The sequence below is a fragment of the Sceloporus occidentalis genome, unplaced genomic scaffold (genome assembly GCF_023333645.1).
Source record: "Sceloporus occidentalis isolate IW3139 unplaced genomic scaffold, rSceOcc1.0.p SCAF_312, whole genome shotgun sequence".
In the NCBI taxonomy this organism is placed as follows: Eukaryota; Metazoa; Chordata; class Lepidosauria; order Squamata; family Phrynosomatidae; genus Sceloporus; species Sceloporus occidentalis.
In genome coordinates, this window is record NW_028317292.1 from 573051 (window position 1) to 593425 (window position 20375).

A 20375-nucleotide genomic window follows, 5' to 3' on the forward strand; every position below is an offset into this window, starting at 1 on the left:
GTTGAACTTTTAACATTATCTTGCCCATTGTATCTATAATGTTATACGGGCCTTCCCAATTTGCCTCCCATGGACCAGTTTTCCTAAAAGTTTTTATCATGACCATACCCCCCTTTGAAAACTTTGAAAAATCTGGAGGTGCCATTTTCTGCATACGGGTTGCTGCAAATGGAAGGAGCTCTGCTAAGTTATCTTGCAACAATTGTAACCATTTTGTTTTAGTAATAGCATCTTTTTGTGGCGTGGACAAATATGGTTCATGAGGGAAAGCAAGTGGCATTTTTCTACCAGTCATAAGTTCAAATGGTGTATACTGTGTAGCTGATGATGTTGTACCTCTAATACCCATAAGAACAGCTGGGAGAGCTTCTACCCACGTATTACCTTTGTCAAGTAACAGTTTTGCAAGTCTTGATTTCAATGTTCTGTTCATACGTTCCACAATACCAGATGATTGTGGGTGATATGGAACATGAAATAGTTGGTCTATTCCCAAAATTGCGCATAAAGACTGCATAACCTTACCAGTGAAATGAGTACCTCTATCGGATTCAAGCATTCTAGGAAAACCCCATCTGCTGAAGATATGACACCACAAAGCTTGTGCTGTACAAAAAGAATCATCTTTCCTTAATGGTATACATTCTACCCATTTAGAAAATACATCTACTACCACTAAGGCATATTTCAACCCATTTTTTCCTGCTGGTAATGGACCTATGAAATCTATTTGCAATGTAGACCATGGACCATCTGCTGGTGCTATGCGTTGCATTGGTGGTTTTTGTCCTTTGGGCCTAGGATTTACCTGTGCACAGATGAGACATGATTGCACTACTTGCTGTACTGTTTCTTCCATTTTTTCCCAATAAAATTTCTCCTTTAGTACTTCTAACAACCTCTTTTGTCCTATATGACCTAGGCTTTCATGATTATACTGTGTAAAGAAAGTCTTCAAATGTTCAGGCATAACAGGACGTAATTCTCCATTTTGGTCATGACACAAAAACCCGTTCTCATGAACAAATGGAGGTTTCGGATCAACCCGAGAGGCAGCAAGGGATGGATCCTTTGCTTGTTCCTCTGCAAATGAGGGAGACTGCGTACTTGCCTTTTTTACCAATGCTATGACTATAGGTTCAGTTTGGTATACGGGTTCACCTGTTAAAGCTGCCCGTTTGGCTAACATGTCAGCTGTTTCATTCCCTACACTGTGAAAATCTTTGTCCTTTCTATGTGCTGGTACTTTAACTATGGCATGAAATTCTGGAACTTGAAAAGCAAGTTCAAATATAGCTTCAAGTGAATCTTTGTGTGTTAACACTTTGTTTGAAGCATCTACAAAGCCTCTTCTTTTCCATATTGGTAAATGTTCTGTCAATGATCTTACTACATATGAACTATCACTATAGATCACTAGGGGGCCTTTACTTTCTTTGTCCTCAATCTCCAATGCAGTTTTTACAGCTTCCAATTCTGCTCTTTGTGCTGAGAAGTGTCCTGGCAATTTATGTTCAATTGAATACCCTCTTTCTGGATACCAAATGGAATATCCTGTGTAATACTTTCCATCTGAACAAAATCTGGACCCATCAACAAATACAGATTCATCAAATTTTCCTACCTCCTTTCTGAAAACCGAAGGAAGATCATCTTCTAAGTTTACAATACACTCATGTGGTTTACCTTCATATTGCATAAGTTGTGGAAGCACATACTTAGCCTTATGATCCACCGTGATTCTTTTAGAAGACAATGCCAACAACCACTGTGAAAATCTCTGATTTGAAACACCTGGTATACCCTTTTCAAGTAAAAGTTTCAAAGGTGTATGTGGTGTTTGGAGAATGATATCTTTAAACCCCACTATGTGCTCAGATGCCATTACAGCAAAATGCACTCCAACTAAATGCCTTGCACAAACATCCAATCCTCTTTCCACTGGGGAAAGAACCTTGGAAAAGTATCCTACAATTCTCCATGTTTCTTGTTGCAATTGTAAAAGTACTGCTGAGACAGCCGTCTCAGACGTATGTACTTGAATAGCAAACGGTGCAGTAGGATGTATGGTAGCTAAAGTAGGTGCCCATTGCAGATCTTGTTTAAGAACTTCAAAAGAATTTTGATGCTCTTCCTGCCATGGACCAAAACAAGATTCATTATCCTTTAACAGGTCATATAAAGGTTTTGCTTTTTCAGCAAATCCTTCAATGAATTCCCTGGAAAAATTAATCAATCCCAAAAACTGTCTTAATGCCTTAAGTGATGTTGGTACTGGAAGTGAAGCAATTGTTTTAATTCTTTCCTGTACTGGCTTTCTATGTCCTGGACCAATATGAACCCCTAAGTATTGTACTTCTGGTTGCATCAGTTTCACCTTACATGTGTTCAATTTTAACCCAGATTCCTGCAACAGAGAAAATAATTCAGTCAAAAGAATCAAATGTTCTTCTTCAGTTTCAGTTTGCAGAAGCATGTCATCAACATATTGTAGCAAGCATTCTGGTTTAGAAAATTTAGACAAAACATTTGCCAATGCCTGGTGAAAATAAGTTGGTGAACTGTGAAATCCTTGGGGTAAAACAGTAAACACATATTGCTGATTCTGAAAAGTAAAAGCAAATTTATACTGACAGCTCTGCGTGAGAGGTACTGAAAAGAAACCATTACTCACATCTAACACAGTAAAAACTTTAGCATTTGCCAGTAGTCGTGACATCATATCTGGAGTATCTGCTACCACATGTGCTGAAGCTGGTGTGTATTTGTTTAATACTCTTAAATCAATAGTTAATCTCCATGAATCATCAGTTTTTTTAACAGGCCATAGAGGGTTGTTGCATGGACTGTTTGATTTCCTTACCACCCCTCTTTGTTCCAGATCATTTACCACACTTGCAATTGAATTTATTGCTTCTGGTGGAAACCTGTATTGTCGCTGAGCTGGAGGATCAGGTCCCTGTATATCAATCATTACATCTTTGAATCTCCCACATTCATTTTTACTTTGTGCCCAAAGTAAAGGAAATTTTTGTACTATCTCTTTAAGACATTGGTTATTACCAGTATATGGCCATTGTATTTCTGTAGAAATTGCCTCTACTGGACATACAAATCCCAAATCACCGTATTCTGAGGGATCTACCAACACTGGTTTTCTACCCTTAGCATCTTTCCAAATAGCCTTATTTCCAAGATCAACAATCCAACCTCTTTTCTGCATTACATCAGTACCAATAATATTATCAACATCCTTGCAATACCAAATATCAATTTTCGTTTTTAAATATCCTGGTATTTCTAAAGGAATATCTGATATTAATGTTGCAGTAGCACCACCTGTTTTGTCAAATCCTATAACAGTACATTTAGGTGCCTCGTGTGACAACGGTAACTTCAAGCTGGTTACACTTAGCTGTGCTCCTGTGTCAATCAAGAATTCAGTATCATGACCCTTTAGAAAACCCCGTACATGAGGTCTGCCACAACCATCCAAATAAACCGGAGCCAAAAATTCAAGTGGACGCGGGGGCAGGGTCTCAGACCGTCATTGTGGAACAAGTAATTTATCCTTAGCACTGCATGTGTTATCAACATAACTATGTCTGTTTTCTAAAGCAGCATTATTTGCAGTAGCTACAATTTCCCTGACTTCTCTAATGAGCGGTGCATATGGAGATTCTCTCTGTGATGTAGTGTGTACTGGATTCCTTCTATCTATTTGGTCAGACGTGTGAATAAATCCATTTGATTTCCCTTGTCCTTTACATTGCATATCATAAAAAAGTTTACGACATTGTTTTTTAATGTGACCTGGTTTGTTACAATAGAAACACTGTATAGGTTCTTTGTTCCAAATCCTTTGTCCCCTGGGAGCCAACATGTGGTTCCTTTTAAACTCCTGAGGAGGGGAAGGGGGATGAAAGGAATTAACCCTTTCCTTTCTGTGTGTGTAAAAACTTTTGTTAATAGCAGCCACATTCATTTTAACCTTTTCATTTTTGCGTTCCCTTCTGATTTTATCAATAAACGCAGCAGCAGCCTCAAGTGTTTGCATATCCGAAGCAATTGCAATACTAGTAGGATCCAAATATTTAAACTTTTTAACAAACACTTGTATCATAGAAGCAGGACATTCATCATCAGAAATTTTAAAAACTATTCTATATGCCTGCTCAAATCTTAACAAAAAAGAAAATGGATCCTCTGAAATTGTAGGTTTCAGGTTTTCTAGTATGTCAAGTGTTGGATTTTCATTTCCAGTTGTAAACTTAATCAACTGTTGGAGTCTATCCTTATCTGTTCCATGGATGATTTCATCATCCTCCACTATAGGAGTACTTATTGGAGCTACTAATCTTCTACTCATGTATGTAGGCAACCAAATTTTAAATAATCTGTTTCCTTGTTCATTAGCCAAATTATGCTTCTCTGTATTCGATTCAAATACATCTGCATTACCAAATGCATCCAAATTAGAATTATACGGCGGTATTTCTTTAAGTAATTTCATTAATTCGCTTTGTATCTGTAATTTTAATTTTGCTGCTTTATTTCTAAGCTTCTTCCTTTGCAGTTCCTGTTCTGAACTGACCTCTGGTTCATCCTCTACATTTTCTGGAATTAAGCTGTGTCTTTGTCTATCTCCCCTTGTAATTACACAAACTTGTTTCAAATCTTTCTGCAATTTTGTAATTAACAAATTCTTAATTTCTAAGCAATCTGACAAATCAGAAATCTCTTCAGTTAATAAATCACATTTAGGACATTCCTTTTCTATTGCACACACATTGTGCATCTCATTTTTAACCATGTCACTACTCTGTGAATTACTTTGACTAACATCATTATTAGTCAGATTAACACCACCATCAAGTAATGTATTAAAAATCTTAATCATTTTCATTACGTTTCTCAACTTTTGTTTCTCCTTATTCACAGAAAATATCTTTTTGTCTATCTTCTTATTTGCATCTTCACATTGACGCCATAAATCATGCCACAAAGCTGAATCACTAGCCGTATAAGGAACAAACGTAAATTCAAGTTTACTTCCGGAAGACAAAGTATTAATAAAATCCATACTTACCGTAGATCAGTTGCTTGCTCAATCTGCTCTCACTACGATACACGGTTCTGGAATGCTCTTGCTTCTCACCACGTGGTCTGGTAATGGTCTGGTAGTGTCGAATTACACTTTCTTCTGATCACACTGCTAGGTTTTTTTTTTTTAGTCAGAGGATCTCTTTGATCTCTTCAGACAACTGCACACTATCCCCCCTTTGTCGGAAGAGGAAAAGTAAAAAACAAACGTGCAGTAAAGGCTCGCCGTAGAAAACTGACTAAAGACTGGCTGGCTCGTCAATTTGTTAGAATATTCTTTGTCTTGAATATCTAAGCTTCTCCAGTGATCAAACAGCAATCAAGACCACAGCTTCTATGTCTTATTAATAAGGTTTATTCGATAACAAATTATCAATTCATACAATACCAATGCTGGAACAAATGTTGATAAAAGGTACTGTAGGCTAAGTATCTTGGTGAGATGAAGATGAGAGCGCGGAAAGAGCGTGGAAAGAGACCTTGTCCTTGTAGTCATGCCAATTTATACCCCTTTACATTTGGTTAGGGTATACGTAAAGGAATCCTATTGGAACAGTAATAGGATACACCGGCATTCCACAGAAGACCCTCTAAGCTACGTCACTTAATTGATACCATATGTTCCTAGCACTCAAGTTGCATTCAGGCCTAAAATGTGCAGAACAAAATAAAAGTATAAAAATGATTTCTTACAAAAGAACTCATTCAGAAAAATATATTCATAAATATGTTTGGTTTCAAATTTATTTGAAAGAAATGCACATGTTGTTTTCTGTATATCACGTGATAGAATGAAAGGTTTACCATAAACTAGGTATCTATGAGTAGCTTAACTGTTCCAGAAAAAAACAATATATAGGTTTCTGTATTGAAAGTGTAAGCTGTTTAAGCAGATTATTTCTTAAATGTAACTATAGCAGAAGTCTGGAAATTGGGCATGCCCCTGACAAGGAAAAACATACCCAACCCCAATCACTCAAAGGGTTAAATGTACATTATTTTTTAGTAAAAGGAATCTATAAAGGGATACAATTGGTTATAAGGACAGGATTAGTTGTAGGGTATTTGCCTTCAGAAGCAACAGAGGGTTGAACTTCATGGCTTTGTTTGATTTTTCAATGTTTCATTACTGTGTAAAGTGTCTTAAGCAGTTAAGAAAATTTGATTCATGACAGAAATGTACTAAACTTGTGTTGGTTGGTACTTTGGATACCATAAATCTGTAGGTCCCATATTAGTCAGTGCGTTTAATATTACGAAATTGAAACTCCATACGTCCTATTGTCATTGTCTATTCAAACTTGAATATAGTACAAGTACAGCAAACAGCAATACAGAACAATAACGCATGTATCACTGGGTGTAAAGCTCAGTGGAACACACAATAAAAAACGCCTGTTGTATAGTAATCAGGTTGATAAACCACTCTTCAAGGCTATACAATGTCACATTGACACAGAAACTCATTGCGGTAAAAATGGAGTATATATATATACTTGTCGTGGTACAGTGTTTACAATTGAGAAAGATACCAGAAGGATACCTAACTCTAAGGAGGATTTGCCTTGCCATCAGGAGAATGAAAATGACTGCGCAATGTTTAAAAAGTGGGAAAGAGGGCCAATCCAAATTTCCCAAAACGTCAGTAGGGGTATGTGCATAAATGGATAGTGATAATGGTTGTAGTTTACGGGGGGTACGGAGATGGGGGCCAAGTAATACATGGAAGTCTGGGTAAGATACATGTCATGCCACCAGAACCATCTCCTATTGTCTATTCAAGCTTGACCCAGGAGAAAACCTTGTAAAGCCTGTTCCTCCTCATCAAATTATGTTCTGTGTTCATTCCGATTTCCTGTTGTCACCCATCATTCAACAAATGTCATCCTTTTTTTTGTTTAAAATGTGCTATACAGGTGGAATTAACTCAACAGTTCTTTGATACTTGGTCACTCTTAACAAAACTGGGCCTTTTAGTTATATAGCAGTGGTTGGTAAGGATAGGATGGAGAAAATGAAACTCAACAGCTACTTTTCTACTGTTAATTTGAACTAAATCATGACTGAACTTTAAAAACGAACCATGATGGTTAATACAGATGTTTTGTTCCATATTCATCAAACTGCACAAAAGCATTCCCCATTTACAAAGTATACTGAAAATGAGATTAGGTTTTTTGTCTCCTTCTTTTTTACAGGCTTGATATGTGCATTTTCATTCCTCATTGCACTTATATTTGTCTTGGAATCTGGAAACTATTGGCTTGCGCTATTTGACAGCTTTGCTGGATCCATTCCTTTGCTAATAATAGCGTTCTGTGAAATGTTTGCAGTGGTGTACATATATGGGATAGACAGGTAAATATAAAGTTCAGCATTTTAAAGCATTAGCTCCTTTATTCATATCTAAGTTCCTTAAGTACAGCAACAATTAGTATGCAAAAGACAAAATTTGTACTTGACTACGCAAACACGCAAAAAAATGTGAAAGAGATCTCCTCAGAGCCGGACTGAGAATAAAAACCAACCATGGAAATAACCGAATACAAGCTTCATATTTCAAAGTGCCATTATTGTGCATTTGGTTGGGTCCTGGCCCAGATTTGTTTTGTGCAGAATCAGGACAAACTATGCATTTATAAAGAAAAAATTAGTCAGAAATATGAAAACAGTTCTTAATATCACTGTGGCCCATAACATCATGCATTGGGTTGGGACAATCTAGGAGAGCTCAGTGTAGTCCAAGTAATGCTAAATAATAAGTAAGTTTGAAATTTACCGTTTTCAGGCTCATGTAAATAAATTACCGAATATAGAAATCAGAACTCACAGTAGAAATCAGAGCGAATCATAAACAAGCAAATAAACGATTAGCTCTTCTAAAAAAAAAAAAAGCTAAAAATGTGCAAAACAGAACACATTATTGTTTAGAGTTAAACACATGCAAAACATTTGTCAAACAATAATTACTTTTATAACAGTCCTAATAACCCTTTAATGTTCAATATATTTTTTCTAAGCTGTATTGCTGTATTGTCCAAAAACTTTTATAGGCCAAAATATACAAATATAATTTGCATGTCAAAAAGTAGGATTGCCTTGTAAACAAACAGATCAACTAAATATCACACACAATCTCTGCATTGTGGGTATAGATCACATGAGAACTGCATGGAAACATAGAGATCAACTGAATATCACATGCAAACCCTGCCTTGCAGGTTTAGATCAAATGAGAAATATACAGATTAACAACAATGCCTATGTTTCAAGAACACAGGCCTATGCATAAGTAACCTCTGTCATTATGCAGAACTATCTAAGATATCCCAGGAGCAGAAGTCTACAGAAGATGGCCCTCCAAAATAAAAAGTTCCCAACTGAAAGCCACAACTCTCCTGAAAACTCTGCTGTCAACTCTTCCTTCAATGAATATACCTCATTGTTTCTAAAAAAAAGACCAAGATGGTAGACTCTTCCCCTAAAAGAGTCTACCATCCCTGGAGATTGATTGCCAATTATGCCCTCGATTCTTTCCTATGCTTTGTGCTATGTAATGTATATGTGGAGCCTTTCTATGTGCTGTGATTTAACTTTTTTATGTATACAACCATATTTTGTTAGTTTAGGTGTTTCTAGTTGTGTAATGTAAATGCGGGTGGTAGTCCCTTTCTCAGTGCTTAACATTTTTACATATGCTTATATATATACAGTCATGTGAAAAAGAAACCACATCATTTTTTAATCCTATGGTTTTACATATCAAGACATAACAATCATCAGTTATGATTGTTATGTCCTGAAATGCAAAACCATAGGATTCAAAGATGGTGTACCTTCTTTTTCACGCAACTGTTGATTTCAAACAAAATGATAAACAGTATATTTACATAATGTTATATATTTTCCAATCCTGGATCATTTTTTTCTAAAACTTAAAATTACCATCTTTCTTTTCCTGATTTTGTCATTCTAGATTGTGTATTAACTGGCTTCTTTTGAGTACTGCTAACCGTTCTTATACGATGTTTTATTTCCCTGTCTGGGTCATACTGTAGATCAAGGTCACATTTTACCAAAACAACTGAAGCAGACTTACCAACACTCTTTAAATACAATGAATCCATTATTAGTGTTGGATGCTACCTCGGTATAAATTAGACGTGCAAATGGGCCAAAAACGATTCCGACAAATTTTCCGGTTAGTTTTTGGCCCGTTCGTTTTTGGGCAACAAATTTCATTCCCTGAACATTCGGTTCAGTAGAAAATTGGGGGGCATTTTTGATTTGAGAATGAAATTTGTTGGCTGGTGCCTAAATTTACTCTCTCACACTCTCGTTTACTCTCTCTCACACTCTCTAAATGTTTCCCTACATTTTCTGCAAACCACTTCCACTTCTGCATCTTCTTTATATTATTTCTGCTATCTGCTCCTTCTCTCTTCTAGCTTAAATCTTCAACACTTAATCTTGTATCTTCTTTCTTAGTCCAAATCTCCACGGACATAACCTGGAGATTTACGCCAAAATGGCCGGTCTGCTGTGACGTCGTCCCTGATTCTCCAATCGGGAAAGAGAACGTCACCGAAAGCACTTACGGAGGGCAATATGGTGGTGCTTGCGGTCCCGTCCCCTCCCAATCATCCAATCAGGGTAGAGGATGTCACGGCAAGCCATGCAATATTGCCCTCAGTTGGTGCTTTTGGTGATGTCCTCTTCCCTGATTTGAGAATCAGGGAAGACGTCACTGCAAGCTGCGCCATATTGGCGGAAGGTCATGACAGGTTGCACGTTATGTCCATTGAGATGCGGACAAAGAAAGAAGATAAAGCAGAATAAGGATTAATAAACAGTTTAATAATTTGTTTAAGTCATTATGTTATTATCCTTTACATACTGTATAGGATATGTCATGTTATGTTAATAGTTTGTATATCACTATGTTTTTTGGTTTGTTTTCAGATTCAATGAAGACATCCAGTTTATGATCGGACATAAACCGAATATTTTCTGGCAGGTTACATGGAGAGTTATAAGCCCTCTCCTTATGTTAGTCATATTCTTCTTCTACTTTGCGGTAAAGATTTCCAAAGAACTCTCATACATCGTTTGGGATCCAAATTATGTAAGTAATTATAGAAAACATGACTATATAAGACATCACAAAGTCTTTGCTTATGCAGATGACCTGCTATTCGTGGTCTCATAACCTCTGGGGTCTATGCCAAACATTCTCGCCTAACTGAATCGGTACAGGGACCTCTCTAACCATAAATTTAACCGGGACAAGTTGGAGGTGTAAAACCTCTCTTGCTCTGACCCCCTGGTCTCTTCTCATTTCTCCTGCTTGCCCTTCTGATGATGCCAGGGGAAACTAAAATATCTGGGTTTGTGGCTTACAAAGGACTTGATCCTTCATCTCTCTTGGTACGGTTGTATTAAGACCCTTAAAATGAAGTTACTGCCCAGACTCCTCTATTTATTCCAAACAATTCCTATTTGCATTGCTCATTTCTTTTTCAGCGAGCTTAATTCAGTAATGCATACATTTGTCTTGCTGGGGTCCTCCCTGAGGTTGTGTTTCGGGGTCCTAGCCTAAGCGGAATGGTGGCCTAGCTCTGCCTGATACCCAAAAATATTACTGGGCTTCCCACCTACTTTGGACCCTTGAGTAGTCTTTTGGTTTGTGGAGTAAACTCTGGACACCAGGTCCTAATCTCGCTGGGAAATTGCTTGTGAATTCAGCCTCAAGCAGTCAATGCAGTTGTTGATCCCCAGCCATTTATCTGGGCTATACTCCATATCTGGCACTTGGGGAAGGTAGGAGGGCGCCTTCTGTCCCTTTGTCCTCTCACCGGTGGGCTTGTTGAGTGGTTCAGTGGACTTCCTTCAGTTTCCTCCCCCGATTAGGGTCTCTCAGATCGTATCTATTTTGTATAGATCAAGGTTATTTTCCTTATTAGCCAAAGACCAACCTTTTGCAGTGTACGGTTGTGCTCAAAGCTCTTATTTCAGAGTCAGGTATGTCTTCCCCCCATGACCCTTGATATTAAGAGTTCTACAAAAGACCAATGAAGAGAGAGGCTACTTCATCCTTATTGCTCTTTACTGGCCAAGTACTGGCGCACTATGGTTTTCGGAACTTCTATACCTATGATTCTCAGTCCCCATCAGGTTAGCACAGAGATCAGATCTCCTCCTCCAAGGTCCAGTTTGGCATCCATTCCCCCACCAAGGTTCATCTAACAGGGCCTGCAGCCTCCTACAATCAAGGTACAGATTGCAACCATCAGCACTCGCAGGATTTGGATCTGGTACAACAGAGCTGTGTTAAAAGATAAATAAAAGCTATTGACAGAATCCACCCTAGAACATCTTCTAAATTACTGACCTAGGACCATAACACAGTCCTAAATTACCTTACCAAGGATCCATTAGAACCATTCAGACAAGCTTCTATCCAGTTTTTGTTCAGGGGACAGCATTGCTGGTTGCTATCACCTCTGGTAGGCATATTACAAGCTGATGAATTTTCAAGAACGTTTTCTTTAGTTTCCATGTCACGAAGTAGTTCTGCACTTACCACCAGAATGTATCTATTCGCTTTCTGTAAAACCTATGAAATTGCTCTACCTGTCATTTGTGATGATTCTTTATTGGATGAAGGGAAGAGCCTTCCCACTTTCGACCTAAAGAAATGTCTAAGCAGATCTCAGGAACAGAGGAGATAACGCTAGTCTCTCAATGCTCCATTTTTTTGATGGATTCTTCAAGCCATCAGAGCCTATTATATAAACACTAATCTGCAAGCAGTGGTGACTCTAGAAACAATATATAGGGGGGCACACAAGATACCACAGTCAAACTGGGGGGGCATTAATCATTTCCACCATTAAGTCATACCACTGAAAAAACATATATAATGTGCTATGGAATTATACTTTTGTTATTGGACAATACAATACTTGATCATTCAACATGGGAAGCCTGAAGCCACAATTTAGTACGACTAATCCTTGAAATAAATATTATAGAGTAAACAACACAATACCTTAACTTTTCCACTACATGATTTCAGGGCCTAATATTAGACCCTTCTGCCGTTATATATAAATATTAGATCCTGCTGCTGATATATATATATATATATATATATATATTAGCCCCTGCTGCCCATATATATTAATATTAGCCCCAGTTGCCGATATATATATTAATACTAGTCCCTGCTGCCAATATATATATATATATAAATATATATATATAAATATTAGACCCTGCTGCCGATAGCAGGTATAGATCAACACATTAACACACAAACCCAGCTTTGCATGTATAGATCAATCCTGTATTTGTAGGTATACAATAATAATATATGTAACGTAGCATTGCAGGTATAGATCAAATAAATACATGGAAACAGTATTGCAGGTATTAATCAACTGAACAAGACATACAAACCCTGTATTTGCGAGTATACATAAATAATGTATGGAAACATAGCATAGCAGATATGGATCTACAGAATAACACACAAACTCAGCTTTGCAGACACAGATCAATTGGAATTCACATAAAAACTTGGTATTAAAGGTATATTTAAAACCCCCTAAATTACAGGCATAGATCACAGGTTGCACACCCCAAAGTCAGCCCTGGCATCCACACTGCCCACATAGAACCTGGCCAGCACCCACATAACACACATAAGATTTGCCATCTTTGTCCCCAAATAGCCCAGCGCAAATCAACTTTGTCCCCAAACAGCCTGGCCTGTGCCATCTTTGTCCCATAAATACCCTGCCTGTGCCATCTTGGTCCCCAAGGCTCAAACATCCTGCTAGTGCCATCTTTGCCCTTCCAGAATTATACATCTATGATACACACAAACACATTAACTCATGCTCTCCCTCATTGAGACAATTCATCCACATATTAACTCATGCTCTCCCTCATTGAGACAATTCATCCACACATTAACTCATGCTCTCGCTCATTCAGACAATTCATCCACATATTAACTCATGCTCTCCCTGATTCAGAAAATTCATCCACATATTAACTCATGCCCTCTCTCATTCAGACAATTCATCCACATATTAACTCATGTTCTCCCTCATTCAGACAATTCATCCACATATTAACTCATGCTCTCCCTCATTCAGACAATTCATCCACATACTAACTCATGCTCTCACTCATTCAAACAATTCATCCACACATTAACTCATGCTCTCCCTCATTCAGACAATTCATCCACACATTTACTCATGCTCTCCCTCATTCAGGCAATTCATCCACATATTAACTCATGCTCTCTCTCATTCAAACAATGCATCTCACTCATTCACACTTTACTTCAATTCAATATTCTTACTACTCTCTTTCTCACTATATACCCCCTTATCACTTTCTACCCCCACTCCCTCCCTTATCACTTTCTACCCCCACTCCCTCCCTTATCTCTTTCCACCCCTTCTGCCTCCCTTATAACTTTCTAACCCCTCTCACTCCTCTCCCCCTTTGTAGTTCACTCACCTTTAAGTCCTGCGGCTGGAGGACGAGGCTTCCGTCTTCCTTCTCTGCGGCGACGGAGGTAGAGGCTTCGTGGAGGAGACTGAGGGGGGCCTAGCGGTTGCTAGGCGCCCATTTCTCTCCTCCACGTCAAAAAAAAAAAGAGTTTGAGGATGCGCCCGGGACTTAAAGTCCCATTGCGGGACTGTCCTGGGCAATCCGTTGGGTGGTTCCAAATTCGGCGGGGGGGGGCAACAGGGGGGCAAGGAATAACCTGTAGCGACGCCACTGTCTACAAGTGTCTGAGCTGTGGCCACAAACTATACGTTCCGTGAAAACACATCACCTTAAATTTTTTGGGGGGAAGAGCAGATTATTGAAACAAATCAGTAGAGTACAGCGCAGTTGCAGCAAGCACATTTTAAAAGCAGATGTTACAAAAGTACCAGTGAAGCTGCTGACTGAAAGTCTATCTGGGAGATTATCCAATCAGTCATGTGTAGACTGAACTTAGGTTTCAATTTCTAAGTTTTCTTGTTTTACCAGAGAGGTCTTCCTGTGACTGTGGTACAAAGAGCTGCCTTAATATAGGTGGCCTAACATATGGTACATGTTTCAATATTGTATATGCCAAAAAACACGTCAAATCACACATGTCACAGACCGATTTCTTATAATCACCTGAAGATTTTAAAGACACCCTTCTTATCATTTATCTATTTTGCCCACTGCAAACATAAATCTAATGGGTTTACAAAATTTCAGGGTTTTTTAAATGAAAGCAGATTTATCTTTTTTTAAGTTGAGACCAGGAAGGAAAAATAACCCCCATAAACTATGTATTCCCTAAAAACACATCACCCAATGACCTCAAAAACACCCACTTGCCTTTATAAGTGGACTGCCACATCCACTAGATAGGAACATAAGATATTGATGTTTTTTCCTTCCACCTTTCCACATTTTTTGCATTTATCAGGATGGATGCTACACATTTCCTTTTTTTCTTACACTTATTATAAATAAGAAGGGAAGGTACATTCACAGGTCATATCTTTTCTCTCCAATCTCCACCAATCCTCTCAAATCTCCACCAATACTGGCTGGTGGGTTATTGCTAAGAATGGCAAAAAATATGTAAACATGGTTCTGCTGGCACTTAACTATTAACTAATTCTTAAATAGATTTTTTTTTTCTGTTTATTACTGGGGGGGGGCAGTGTCGGAATAACATAACCTTAACTTAGGATGTCTACCTTTCTGCCTTTGACAATGGATCTTTGTTTTATATTTTTTTATACTCTTGTTTGCATAAATATTGCACATGCACTATATGACCAAAAGTATGTGGATACCTGACCATTACACCTATATCAGCTTGATAACATCATCTACTAAAACTATGGGCATTAATATGGAGTTGCCCCCTCCTTTGTGGCTTTGTGACTCCACTTTTCTGGGAAGGCTTTCCACAAGATTTTGTTGAGTTTGTGCCCATTCAGTCAAAAGAGCATTTGTGAGGTCAGGTATTCATATTAAATGAGAAGGCCTGGCTTGCAATCGGCAATTCATCCGAAGGTGTGTAGTGGGGTTAAGGTGCAGACTACTTGAGTTCCTCCACACCAAACTTGTCAGACCATGTCTTTATGGACCTTGCTTTGCGCATTGGGGCACAGTCATGCTGGAACAGGAAAGGGCCTTACCCAAACTAATGCAATGCAGTTTGAAGCATACAATTATCTAAAACGTCTTTATACGCTGTATACATTACATGATGGGAACTAAGGGGCGTAGCCCAAACCTTGAAAAATAGCCCCGGATCATTATCCATCATCCACCAAATTTACTGTAGACACTGTGTATTCCGATAGGTAACATTCTCCTGGATTTGGACATCCAGATAGTGAGGCAGTTTGGAACAAGCTATGGGCTGCAGCACTCGCAGCCCTGCTCTATGAGGGCTCGCACTACCACTTTGTGGCTGATCTGTTGTTAATCCTAGCCACTTTCATTTCACAATAATCTTTAGTGTGCGTTCTTGAGACCAGGACATATCTAGTGGGGCAGGAATTTGTCTACAGAAATGGCATGTGCTTTATCTTATACACCTGTTGGCATTGGCTCTGGCTAAAAACACCTAAACTCAATAGTTAGGAGGGATGTCCACATACTTTTGGTCATATAGTGTAAATATGAATATAAACATACAGAATGATGTGTGTTTATACTGACAAATGGACTACTATGCAATTAAGGGGTGAGAGGTAATCTGTTTAATTTGAGGTTGCTTTCATATATTTTCAATAAAGTAATTGTTGTTGATTTTTTTATTACAGAAAGAATTTCCAAAAGCAGAAGAAAAGTCTTATTCAGGATGGGTATATGCTATAATTGTAATTCTGGCTGGAGTGCCAAGTGTAGTCATAATAATTTATGCAATTTATAAAGTCATTAGGAACAGATGGAGAAAAGATGATGACCAGAGAGAAATAATCAATGCTACATCAGTTGCATCAATCAACGGAGAAGCTAAAAACCATGTGTAACAATTATTAATTACCGTATTTGCTCGATTATAAGACGACCCTGATTATAAGACGACCCCCAAAATCTGAATATTAACTTAGGAAAAAAAGAAAAAGCCTGAATATAAGACGACCCTAAAGGAAAAAAGTTTTACCAGTAAATGTTAATTCATGTAAACTATTTTTTTTAAATAAAAGCTATGATTGAGAAAAATATTTTTTTTGTTTTTATTTCCTTGTATTTTCCAATCTGTCCCCCAGTTATGCACATCTGCCCCCAGGCTTGCCACACCAATATGGCACTGTGGCCCATGATATGCCTTTAAACCCTCTATATGCCACTGTGCCCCATGGTATGCCTTTTGACCCCCTATGTGCCACTCTGCCTCCAGAAATGCCTTATACCCCTATATCCTATTCTGGCATTTAGGGGGTTAAAAGGCATATTATGGGGCAGAGTGGCATATAGGGAGGTATAAGGCATTTCAGGAGGCAGAGTGCTCTATTAAATGCCCCTTTAACGCCACTCTGCCTCCTGAAATGCCTTATACCTCCCTATATGCCACTCTGCCCCATAATATGCCTTTTAACCCCCTAAGTGCCAGAGTGGCATATAGGGGTATAAGGCATTCCAGAAATGCCCTATGCCCCCATTTAACACACACACGCACACACACTTACCGGTGCTTCCAATTTCCTGCTGTATTGCCGGGGCAGCGGGTTGACGTCTCCTTCCACTGCAGCCGGAAGGAGGTGGAGTTGGCAGTGGGGGTTTGTCTGCGTCCGTCACGGATACCTTCCCCGACTGTCAGAGATCAGAGTTCCCCGCACCCCGCAACTCTGATCTCTGACAGTCGGGGAAGGTATCCGCGACGGACGCAGACAACCCCCGCTGCTAGCCACACCTCCTTCCGGCTGCAGCGGACGTTGTCTACGCGGATCGCGTAGACGTCAACCCGCTGCCTCGGCAATACAGCAGGAAGCACCGGTAAGTGTGTGTGGGGGGGGGGGAGACAGGAGGATCCAGGTCCCCTGCAACGGTGCGGGGGATCTGGATCTTAGTCTCATAATCAGACCTCTATTTGAGGTCTGATTAGAAGACGACCCCGATTAGAAGACGAGGGGTATTTTTCAGAGCATTTGCTCTGAAAAAAACCCCGTCTTATAATCGAGCAAATACGGTAAATCAAATGGAAAATATGTTGAGTTTTGAAACTGTTAAAATTGTATATGTTAGATAGGAATGTTTTAAAAACAAATGACAATGTGAAATATTGCCAGCTTGACAAAATAGATGGTTCTTATGTTTTCCATCTCTAACAAAACAATTTGACTCATCTCACTGCAAATATAATAGGTGGAAAAACTATTTGTAAAACATTGTATTAACCATATCTGTTAAACTTAAAATAATGTGAAATGTGCCCATAAATAAAGATATTCTGAACTAAAACTCAATCTTCAAATGATGATAATGTCACTGCTATCCTTTCCTTATTAATATGATATAAGACTTTTCCCAGCGCAATGTTAAAATGTTTTGGGGTTAAGATAAAGAAATACAGTTTTTGTGTGTATTACTAAAAGTTTTAATTAAATATACATATATTAGAATCAGACCTTGGTGTCAGTTGTGTATTAAGGATAACTACCATCAATTGTATTCTCATTGTATATTCTTTTGTGGCATATTGTATTATTACATAACGCCACCATATTCCACGGCTTTGTACAATGCGTAAGCAGGTTATAACAAGTATTGTATAAGATAACAATTTAACTTGAACTTGCACTCTAGAAGGAGTTACGAGGTATAACACATGAGGTAATAGCACCATTCATAAGGATAAACCAGCCACACTAGTATAAGTATTGGCCAAAGGTAGATGAGGGATTAGGAAAGGTGAGGTAAAGTAAAATGGGAGGAAGGGCATCAACGTGTAAGTTTGTAGGAGCCCTTCAAGAAGTGGGTCTTGAAGGATTTTCTGAAGGACCAGAGGAAGAGTTTGATAGATCAGGGGAGGGCATTTCGGAGGATGAGGGATGGTGTTTTTTTGAACCACAATGGATTTGGGGGCTTAAAGAAAGGTAGTCAATGGTGACACCTAGGGGACAGGTACATGATTGCATGGAAACTGTTAGCATTAGAGGGACATCGCGTTAAGGAGAGAGGCAAGGTAGTTAGTTGCACAATCTAAGAGAGAGAGAGATGGGGAGATGATAGGTAGATCTGGGTATCATCGGCACACAAGTGATATTGAAATCCAAAGATTAGGATTAGTTTGCCAAGTGAGGTAGTGTAAAGTGAAAACAGAAGGGGTCTTAGAACTGAGCCTTTGGGCTTTTATAATAAATATAACATACCTTTCTTCACTATGTTTGGTAGCATATAGGATATGTAATAAAGGAAATTACAAAAACAAATAGCTGCTTGCAAAATAATTGTCTGATGAAAATAATTTTTCACTGAACATGTAGGCTCATAGCTGGGTCTCGGGTTCTGCGAATGTCACATGTGATCGCTGGCGGGGGCCTTAGACCCCTGTCAGACTTATCACACTCACACTTCGGCACTTTTGACTTTCTTTTACCATCAGTTGCGCCACTTTCTAACCAACCACGTCACTAACACGATATTTCATAGACCGCTTACGGTCCTTGAGGTCGACTCGGAACCAACCCACCTCCAATCCAGACTGTATGCAATATTGGTTTGGTCCTGATAAGCCATATTATTATAGATTGTGGGAACACGAGTTAGGTACGACTTTTTCCACTAGAAGGAGCCCTTCTGATGCATAAAGGGACTATTTCAAGCAAGACACAGGAAACAGCTTTCAAACTTCTATCCAGATGGTATAAGCTACCTGTAGACTTGCACCGTTTTCTCCCCCAAATTTCTCCCCTGTGCTGGAGATGCGGTTTAGCTCGGGGCACTTACCTTCACATATGGTGGGAGTGCACCTAGATCCGCCCTTTCTGGGGAAAAGTAGAGGAGGTCATCAGGGAGGTGGTCGACCCAGAGACCAGACTCACACCCGAATTAGTCTTATTACAGCATACTTCACAGTGCTTCAGATCATACAAGAGATCACTTACTTACCATCTCATTAATGCGGCCAGAACCACTATCCCCAGATTTTGGAGATCAGACAAATAACCTCCTATAGAGGCTTGGATAAGAGGGCATTATAGCCATACTGTACCTTACTGATTAATTAATGTAAAAGTAGAAGTAATGCTGTCAGAACACATATCCATTAAAAACTGCAAGAAAAGTGGTAGATAATAAACTGGGTCAAATCCAGTCTTATTCCTTCAACATTTTGATAGCACTACATTAAGAAATTCTTACGTAAAGATCACTCATAACCAGTGTGGTAACATTTTCTTGCATTATAAGCCACACAGCCACATCATGCAGACATTTGTCCTTCACGAATGGAACAGGTTTAGAAAAAGACTGCCAATTTCTAGTTTTCTGAGAACACCAAACAAAAAGGGCCACGTCACCCTGTCAAAAGCTTCCTCCGTGTCCATGGAGACCAACAGAGACGGACCCCCCGGTCGCGGATATGGGCCAAAAGATCCATGGCTCTTATGGTGTTGTCCCTGGCCTCCTTGCCCGGGATAAACCCGACCTGATCCAAATGGACCAGACCCAGGATTAGCGGTTGTAATCTGGTTGCCAAAATTTTTGCAAGAATCTTAAAATCTGTGTTTATAAATGAGATCGGCCTATAATTCCCACAGTAGTCTTTATCTTTATTGGGCTTTGGAATCACCGTAATGTGTGCAGTGTTGGTGTGAGGATGAAGGGGAATCCCGTCTGCTAGGGATCTAAACAAGGTCAACATTTGTGGACCCAGGACTGGCAATAGTTTTTTGTAGTATAAGGGTGTTAGACCGTCCGGGCCTGGGCATTTCCCTAGCGGTAGTGCCTTAAGGGGCGTCTCAATCTCTGCCAGTTGAATTGAGGCGTCCAGTGTGGACTTGTCATCCTCTGAAATATGTTTCTTGAGAAATTTCAGCAAGTAGGCGTCTGTAGACATAGCCGCCAATGGTGAAGCTCCCTCCGAGGGGGGAGATTGTATAGCGAATGATAGTAGAGAAAAAATCCATCAGTGATTTTATCGGAACGGTGGTGTAACGCGCCCTTGGCGTCACGGAAAAGTCGAAGATCTCTTAGCCCTTAGGGCTCTGGCTAACATTTTCCCAGGTTTATTACCTAGT

The 20375-nt window shown here is 39.1% G+C and overlaps 1 protein-coding gene across 1 annotated transcript in view; it reads left to right on the top strand.

Annotated features, from left to right (window-relative positions):
- The window catches only part of LOC149274901 (sodium-dependent neutral amino acid transporter B(0)AT1-like), a 132834-nt gene extending 116671 nt beyond the window's left edge, over positions 1 to 16163 (top strand). The window contains exons 10-12 of the mRNA XM_089505132.1: positions 7302 to 7461; positions 10066 to 10228; positions 15954 to 16163. Of these exons, the coding sequence (XP_089361258.1) occupies positions 7302 to 7461; positions 10066 to 10228; positions 15954 to 16163 (533 nt within the window). The remainder of the gene's footprint in view (positions 1 to 7301; positions 7462 to 10065; positions 10229 to 15953) is intronic.
- The last annotated feature ends 4212 nt before the right edge of the window (positions 16164 to 20375 follow it).